Source organism: Micromys minutus (genome assembly GCF_963924665.1).
Source record: "Micromys minutus genome assembly, chromosome: 26".
In the NCBI taxonomy this organism is placed as follows: domain Eukaryota; kingdom Metazoa; phylum Chordata; class Mammalia; order Rodentia; family Muridae; genus Micromys; species Micromys minutus.
Window position 1 is genome coordinate 9,118,732 of NC_137961.1, and position 8,593 is coordinate 9,127,324.

General features: G+C 50.7%; 1 protein-coding gene across 2 annotated transcripts; it reads left to right on the forward strand.

The window, feature by feature from the left end:
• Positions 1–1,617: 1,617 nt before the first annotated feature.
• On the forward strand, positions 1,618–6,940 carry SOX17 (SRY-box transcription factor 17). Of its 2 annotated transcripts, XM_080938714.1 has the most exons (7): positions 1,618–1,728; positions 1,890–1,970; positions 2,664–2,816; positions 2,952–3,011; positions 3,105–3,252; positions 4,371–4,760; positions 5,196–6,940. In XM_080938714.1, exons 6-7 carry the CDS (start codon positions 4,454–4,456, stop codon positions 6,155–6,157), a joined length of 1,269 nt encoding a protein of 422 aa, XP_080794840.1. In that variant the 5' UTR covers positions 1,618–1,728; positions 1,890–1,970; positions 2,664–2,816; positions 2,952–3,011; positions 3,105–3,252; positions 4,371–4,453; the 3' UTR covers positions 6,158–6,940. The 2 variants fall into 2 exon arrangements, with proteins under 2 accessions (XP_080794840.1, XP_080794841.1); XM_080938715.1 differs by lacking the exons at positions 1,618–1,728; positions 1,890–1,970; positions 2,664–2,816; positions 2,952–3,011; positions 3,105–3,252 and adding an exon at positions 4,146–4,269.
• Positions 6,941–8,593: the final 1,653 nt, after the last annotated feature.

The following is an 8,593-nucleotide window of genomic DNA, read 5'->3' on the forward strand; positions in this document are numbered from 1 at the left end:
TTCACGTGCTAGGGACAGACTCTTACGAAGGGGTGTGGGGGGGGGTCGTAGTCTGAGAACGTGAATCAGGGGAGAAGGCTAAGGAAACCACACTGAAGCGGCTCTACCCAAGTGTTCTTTTCACACTGGACCTGCTAAGACACCGCCATTATGAAAAGCCACGCCACGTTTGAATTGCCTTTAAAGTTCAAGGAAGACTCCAAAGAAATGTGAGCAAGGCTTTATTCCTAGCTCTCGGACTACCTTCCCAAGAGAACCTAAAGTCCCACAGAGCAGGCAATAAAGAGCAAGGAGTCCATACTTCATCAGGGAACCAACCACACTTGGGGGGGGGGGACCAGTTTCTGAGCTGGGAAGTGAAGCGGGAGCAGCGAATTTCCTGCTTCGCCCTGCGGAAAAACTCAGCCAGGGCCAAGCGGGAGGAGGACGTGGTCTTCGAGTCACCAGCTGCTAGGGTGGGGTTTCGGGACAGCCAGAGAGGAGCCACGGTTAGACTGGGATTCGGACAGTGTTACGTGAGACCCCGCCCACTTAGGATGCATGCTCCCATCCGTGTGGGGAATGAGTCCCTGAAGCTAATCTCGGGGGTCAAATATTCTTAGCTCCCACGGTGGGGGGAGGGGGCGGACAGCAGAGTGAAGCAAAGACTGCAGGGTCTGACCTGAATGTCCTGGGCCATCTTGGGGACCGGTGACCTCTGTCTTTCGTGCTACTCACGGCCTCTCCTCTCACGTCCCCGAATTTCTGTCTCCATCTCCGATCCACTAGGGACTGACTAGGGACTGGGGAGAGACGCTGAAGGTATGGGGTGGGGGATGGGGAGGAGAGACTGCGCCTTTTGGTGCTCCTGGCGCAAGGTGCCAATTGGCCGCGTTGCTCCGGGTGGCCCTACCTGGGAGGTGCGGAGCCCGGGGCAGGACGCTCCGCCGAGTCTCCTCTCTCTTGGTTCCCAGAGGCAGACTGGGAGGCACGTATTTTAGGTCGTCCACTGGTACCATTGTCTCCTTATCTTAGAATCCGCCTGGGGCTGTCCCGTGATGACAGCCCGCGCTCCCCTTTCCGCCCTCATGAACTTGCTCTTCACTGACCACAGCTCTACCTGAGTGCCCACTGGCCCTGCGCAATTGGACTTGAATGTCCTTTAACGGGCTCTGGTCATCAGAACACCAAACCCACAAAGCCTTCGAGAAATCAACCGCTCAATCAGAGAGACTCGCTGCAGAGCGTGGCGTTGACCCTACGACTTGGGAGTCACAGTTGATCACCTACCCCGCTTGCTACAGGCCCCAAGCGGTCGCGCGGACACAGCTTCTTGTTACATTAGTCGCTTCCTTGCCCCAAACCTTTCCAGCCTCGAGCCTTGGGTCTTGCTTGGGGGGATGTGGCTAGTCAGTAGCCACCTAGAAATCCTGCACTGTTTGAACGTGACACCGCTGCGGGCTGCGGCAGACAGGCGTGCCAGGCTTCTACTCCAGATACCCACCCCCACCCCAGTAAATCTCTAGTGTTGAGGGAAGCAAGGCTTGCAGGAAGCCGCTCCGGATGTTTGCTTCTTTACATGTGGCATTTGTGGCTGGCTTTGATAACGTCGCTCGGCTTCCAACACCCATTTAGTGAAGAAACTGAAATATGGGCCGCTCACACCGCTAGCGGGTCTGAGGTGCGGTTGCCCCCAACACTCCTCCCAAAGTATCTGTCAAGAGAATGCTCAGCAGAAGTTAGATCTAGGTAAGAGGACTGGAAGGGGGACTAGTCTTGGGAAAGCGCCACATTTCCTGATTTGTTAAGTAAAGCGCTACCCAATGACTCCAGGGGAGGCTGTTTTAAGAAATGGGGAAGAGGCCAAACTTGGACGCTTGGACTCCCGGTGCCTTTGTGCTTTCCCCCAGACAGATCAGTAGTTAATCTTCAGGGATGTGTGTAAATAACGCTGGCTCCCTTCGCGAGCAAGAACAGAAAGAGGAACCCAGGTAAAATGGTGCAAGTACATTAGGCCTACACCTGAACTGTATTTCTGTTGTCTCTTAGTTTTTGGAAAAATCAACCAAGACAGGGAAGACAGAGAAAATGCATTCTGGACCCGCTACTGTTTTCAATCTCCATTTCAAACAAAACCCGTAGTTTATTTAAAAATAAAATCACTGAGAGAGAAAATTCGGCCCTAAGGTCTTTGGAAAGATGTCGGGTACTGGATGTAAAAGAGAAATCACAGTGGAGGTGAGGGCCTGTGTCCTTGCTTCTGGGAAGCAGGAGAGGGAATTCTACGTGGGAAGATTGTCTCAAAAACAAACAACAGAAAGAGACTGATTTTTTTTTTCTTAGAGAGAACCTGATTTGTGATATTACTATCTCTACCCCTTTAGTGTCCTCGGTTAAACATCTGAAATGCATTTAAAAAATTTTTTACTTTCAAGCCAATGTTTTTCAGGGGGGAAAAAAACCCTAAAGGAAGAGTACATCATCAGTTAGATTTAAGACCCATTGGTTTTAAATCAGCAATTTAAAATATCGTTTCCTTGGATTTCTTCAAGCAGATTTAATTTTGCCCCCTCTGTATGAATCTTACAGACATGGAATTTAACTGCTATCACTGTTCTCCCTGCACAAGTTCCAGCTGCAAATGGGAGGGAGGGTCACCATCGCATTATAACCTAAGAAATTAGAGAAACGTTGGTTTCTGTATGAGTTCCAGAAACTGCAGACCAGGAGCTAGCAAAAGCTCTGTGATTTTTGGAACCTCCAGGAAGCCAGAGTTGGTCTCTGAAATAACTTAACACACAAGAAAAAGCCTCGGCCTGTTAACTCATGGACCACAAGTAAGTGATTTCAATCAACCCTTCACAGTAAAGAAAGTCTGTTTTGGAAAGTGTTGTATTGAGTTCTCTCTCTCTCTCTCTCTCTCTCTCTCTCTCTCTCTCTCTCTCTCTCTCTCTCTCTCTCTCTCAACACAGGGTTGCACGTAGCCCTAGCCCCAGGCTGGCCTCTAACTTTGTATGTAGCTGAGGACGAAGGTATTTTTCAGCCCCCTCTTCTCAAATGTTGCAATTACAGAATCACAGGAATTAGGCATCCCATAGACTGTCTTTTCTTCGAAATCTTGCTAGGTGAGCATTCTGACAGAGCTGTATCAGCAGTTCTCGAATTTTCCTCCTTCAAAACCGTGCAAGGATGGAGGTTGGATCTCTTAGAACACAAACCGGCAAACAAACTCAAATGCAACTTGGAGCTTGTGGTCTGAAGGACGGCTGCTAGGTATGTGTGTAACACCTTTCCAGTGTCTGCTTTAGGGGCTAACTGAGTTTGCTAATGTGTGGAGGGTGCTGAGTGGCTGCTGGGATAGCACTGCAGGAATGCATGTTTTGAAGCCTGCGGAAAAGTACTTTCAGGTTTGAAATAAATGTAAGGTGCTCAGCTTTTCATCCCAGTCTTAAGAAATGTTGTGACTACCCATCAGGGCACTTGTCTTCAACACTATGGCTTTTGCTGCTTAAAGGGATGGTCCCTTTTCTCCGAGGAGCACCACAGTGCTGTTGTCTTTGCACTTTATTTTACATTTTAATTTCATGGCCTTTGGGACGGAACCACGGCCTCTTGCGAGTCTTTAGAAACAAAACCAGGTCTTGCCTCTTTTGCCGAACACACATGAACAGCTTTGGTTTATGGTTTTTGTTTGTTTTGTTTTCTGTTTTATACCGAAATTCCTCAGGGTTGACTTGAACCCTTAATTATTGAGTGGCGAAATATTAGTGATATAGCATTTTATATTAAACTGTTTTTTATTACAACTTGTTATTTACCTTGGACAGTTTTTAAATATAATGTAAGCATGGTGAGTTCTTGGGAGAACAAGGTTTTCTTCCTCCCCCGCGCCCCGAAAAGTCATGCAAAGTTAATTGCCTTCGGTAATAAAAAAATGTTTTTAAAGAATGGAATAAATGCCTATACCTAGTATGTTGATGTGAACAACCTTGGACTAGTGTTTCAATCTTTCGTTTCGGTGAGCAGCACCTCCAGACTTCTGAATTTCAGCCATCCAATTTCCCGAGTGCACTTGGCGCCAGAGCCCGGCTCCAGCCAGTTTTTCCCCCTGGCAGGTGTAGCCCCAATGTTCTGCCGGGGGAGGGGAAAGGGGCGGGTGTGGGACTTGGGACTCGGACCACCGACTGGGCGGGGGCCTAAGGACTAGGGTCTGGCCCGCCCCCGCCGCGCCATTGGCCGCGATCCTAAAGAAAAGGGCCCGCGGCCCCGGGACACCCGCAGTGTCACAGGGTAGGTCTCCTGAGCGGGTAACACAGCGGGTTAGGACTCTGGGGAGGAGCACCGGGAGGGTCGCACCTGCTCAGCTTTACAGTTCCTCTGGGCATCTCCAGGCTAGCTTCCCACCCCTGCCTCTGCGTGGGGGAAGCGGCGTGTCCCGTGGCGGTAGCAGAGCGCGGGGTCGGTCTGGAGCGCCATGAGCAGCCCGGATGCGGGATACGCCAGTGACGACCAGAGCCAGCCCCGGAGCGCGCAGCCCGCGGTGATGGCCGGGTTGGGACCCTGTCCCTGGGCCGAGTCCTTGAGCCCCCTTGGGGACGTAAAGGTAAAAGGCGAGGTGGTGGCGAGTAGCGGGGCGCCAGCCGGGACCTCTGGCCGAGCCAAAGCCGAGTCTCGCATCCGGAGGCCGATGAACGCCTTTATGGTATGGGCCAAAGACGAACGCAAGCGGCTGGCGCAGCAGAACCCGGATCTGCACAACGCGGAGCTGAGCAAGATGCTAGGTGAGTCGGACTGGGGGGGATCCAGGGCATTGCGCACTGCAGAGAATCGCCGAGACCCCTCCTTGAGCCTAGAGGTGTCTTGCGCCCCACACCACCGGTGTGATGTAGACTCAGTCCCTTCCTCCAGCTCCCTCTCTTCCCAAAGTAACTCTTGGCCCAGGCCTTTGGGCGAATATAAAGGTTTCTCAGCACCTCAGAGCCGCGTAACCCGCACACCCCTGGCTCGATCCCTTCCCAGCCAGGGAATTGTGCCAGTTTTTTGAATTAAGGGGAGAAAGGTAAGGGAAGACGCCCCTTCTAGGCGTCCTGTAAGGGGGCGATACAAAACTTTCATCTTAACACGCCCCGGAGTCTCGCCGGCTCGCCTAGTGGGAGACAGCACCGGAGAGGAGCCCGGAGTGCTCACCCGGGTAACCCTCTCCTCCTTCCCCGCAGGCAAATCCTGGAAGGCGTTGACCTTGGCGGAGAAGCGGCCCTTCGTGGAAGAGGCCGAGCGGCTGCGCGTGCAGCACATGCAGGACCACCCCAACTACAAGTACCGGCCGCGGCGGCGCAAGCAGGTGAAGCGCATGAAGCGGGTGGAGGGAGGCTTCCTGCACGCTCTCGCCGAGCCCCAGGCCGGCGCGCTTGGTCCCGAGGGCGGCCGAGTGGCCATGGATGGCTTGGGTCTGCCTTTCCCGGAGCCCGGCTATCCGGCCGGCCCGCCGCTGATGTCCCCGCACATGGGCGCCCACTACCGTGACTGCCAGGGACTGGGCGCGCCCGCGCTCGACGGCTACCCTCTGCCCACTCCGGACACATCCCCGTTGGACGGCGTGGAGCAGGACCCGGCTTTCTTTGCGGCCCCGCTGCCAGGGGACTGCCCGGCGCCTGGAGCCTACACTTACGCTCAGGTCTCGGACTACGCGGTGCCCGCGGAGCCGCCCGCTGGCCCCATGCGAGTGGGGCCCGACCCCTCGGGCCCCGCGATGCCGGGGATCCTGGCGCCCCCCAGCGCTCTACACCTGTACTACGGCGCGATGGGCTCGCCCGCGGCGGGCGCCGGGCGCGGTTTCCACGCGCAGCCCCAGCAGCCGCTGCCACCGCAGGCGCCGCCGCCGCCACCGCCTCCACCGCAGCCGCAGCACCCGGCGCACGGCCCGGGGCAGCCTTCGCCCCCTCCCGAGGCTCTGCCCTGCCGGGATGGCACGGAACCCAACCAGCCCACTGAGCTCCTAGGGGAGGTGGACCGCACGGAGTTCGAACAGTATCTGCACTTTGTGTACAAGCCCGAGATGGGTCTCCCCTACCAGGGACACGACTGCGGTGTGAACCTCTCAGACAGCCACGGAGCCATTTCCTCCGTGGTGTCCGATGCCAGCTCAGCGGTCTACTACTGCAATTACCCTGACATTTGATGGTTGCCGACCAGACCCTCGGGCCAGAAGCAGTGTTACACACTTCCTGGAAGCGCTAAGGAAATCCTTAGCGTCGAGCTGTTTTGTTAGTTGCCTCGGCGTATAATTTATGGTAATTTATTTTGTCTGCCACTTGAACAGTTGAGGGGGATTTTTTGTTTCAGATGCTTTGAGGGAACTTGGCTCCCCACAATCACTGTCCAGTTTTAGCCAGTTTTTAATATCTCACCAGCGTATCCCATTTCTTGAAAGTGTATTGATCCAAAGTAATTTTGTCACGCGTGTTTTCTCGATCTTAAATAAATTCTGGAATCTTTTATTAAAGAAATTCTATCACATTGGTTTTATCAAATTAAAGATCAACAGTAAATATTATACAGTTAGAAGTGTATAGTTAATTGTAAACTATTTTCTTACAATGGTAAGAACGCATTTAAGAAACCCTAAATACAAACAGTGGGGTGTTCAAACGTGATATAATCGTTCTCCTGTGAAGAAATTCTCACAGAATTAACTTGCTATGTTCATTCCAAAATATTGGTTCCTAAAAATAATACTGTAAATGTTTTTAATTCTGTACACTTTAAAAGAGGCTGTTCAAAAAAAAATTCTGGTTTTTCAGTCGTCTTGATACCTGCCCAAAGAGCTTTTCAGATATAACTTTATAGTTTGTCTTTTCTTCCAAAAGTCTTGACCCCCCCCTTTCCACAAAATTTGCCTTTAATCCCCATATTTTTAGAGTCAGAGAAACTAATCAAAATAAAATGTGCCTTGTGACTGTTAGTGAATTTCAACGGTGTATTTTGCTTTGGTCAGCAAATGTGGATAGTTATATTCTCGAATTTTGTCACTTTCGGGCTCCAGATTCTCCTTGAGTTGTTTTATGTGCTGTGCTTTACACAGGTAAAGACACAAACCAACGTGTATCCTTCACATCCTATTGTGAAGACGGGGGTTCAAGGCTTCTCCCCTGCAAAGCTCTGCTAATTGCTGCCCTACTGTGGGCTTTTCCTGTGCCAGGTGTTTCCTTGGTATCATTCCGCACAGTTTGTATCTGAGCACGCCTTCCATTTGGGCACTAGTCTCTCAGTTTCCAGCCCCCATACATGCCAGGGACTGAAGCTACCACTTCAGCAAGGAAGCTGACCACTGAGCTGCAAACCCAGCCCAGTCCCTAACTCCTTTGCAGACTCTGTGTGGGGGAGGGGCAGGGCAGAGGTGGGCACTAGAATTTACATTCTGGTCAACATGTAAGATATTTATATGATAGGGAACTCTCAAGATGGTGGATTTGAATGGGTTCTTTTGGAAATGTCCATGTAACATTTTAAAAGGGGGATTTCTGGTTACTAGGTACAGAAGGATAGAAATTTTCCAGTGACAAAATGTTGAGCCTACTTTGTTGGACATTTCTAGTGACTATAATGATCATTTTTTAAAATTTGTATTAAGAAATTTAAAGTTCACCCCAGGGAGGTTATCTAACCTATTTCCTTTTCCTTTTTCCCTCCCAACCCTGACACTAGGTATGGAAACCAGAGTCTTTACAACCTGGCTCATTTTATTTTGTTATTCTCTGACTGTCCTGGAACTCACTATATAGACCAGGCTGGCTTCAGACTCAGATCTGCACACCTCTGCCTCCCAAGTGCTGTGACTAAAGACATACCAGGACATCTGGCTCCTGGGCTGATCTTTATTTAGTGCTCTCCCTTGCTCTACATTTCTTTCTCTGATCCCAGAGAGGTTGTTCTGCTAGAGCACAATTTCATTTACAGGGGCGTCCAAGTTCTCAGCAGACTATGTATTAGGCAGAGGGGTTTCCCAGGCTCAATTTCAGGGCCACGTGGCTAGTTCAAATTTCTCTAGACATTTTAGTGTGAGAATCCAAAGAAACAACTGCTGGAAATCTGGCTGCCAACTCTTAAAGAAGCTAAGTAGAGAAAGGGGAAAGGAAGCAAAAGTCCAGAATCAGGTTATATTATATTCTTAGACGCTCCTAAAGTATGGATGAGCAGACAAGACAGTTCCAACCGTGGAGACAGTGTGACTATGTGGATGCAGATCTCTTCATCCTCATACACAGCTCTTGTATGTAGAGACTTCAGGCCAGTCCCTTTCCTTCCCCCAAGCACTCAAGTAAAGGGATCAAAGAATCTGCTAATGGTTGCTTCCTCATTTGATATCATCAAGTTTTTCTTTCACTGTTTTATGGAGGAAAAACTGCTGATAAAGGACACCATCCCCACCTCCCCCTGACTTTCTGAGATCCTTTAGAAATAAATGTGAACGGCTAGGGCAGGTTTTTGTTGGGTTCTAAGCAGCCTTACTTACTATGGGTTTGCATATTTGGATTCACCTTAAGATGATTGGCTGAGAAAAATAGGAATCCTTCCACATAAAACAATGTCTTTTGTAGTTAGGTATAATTCCAGC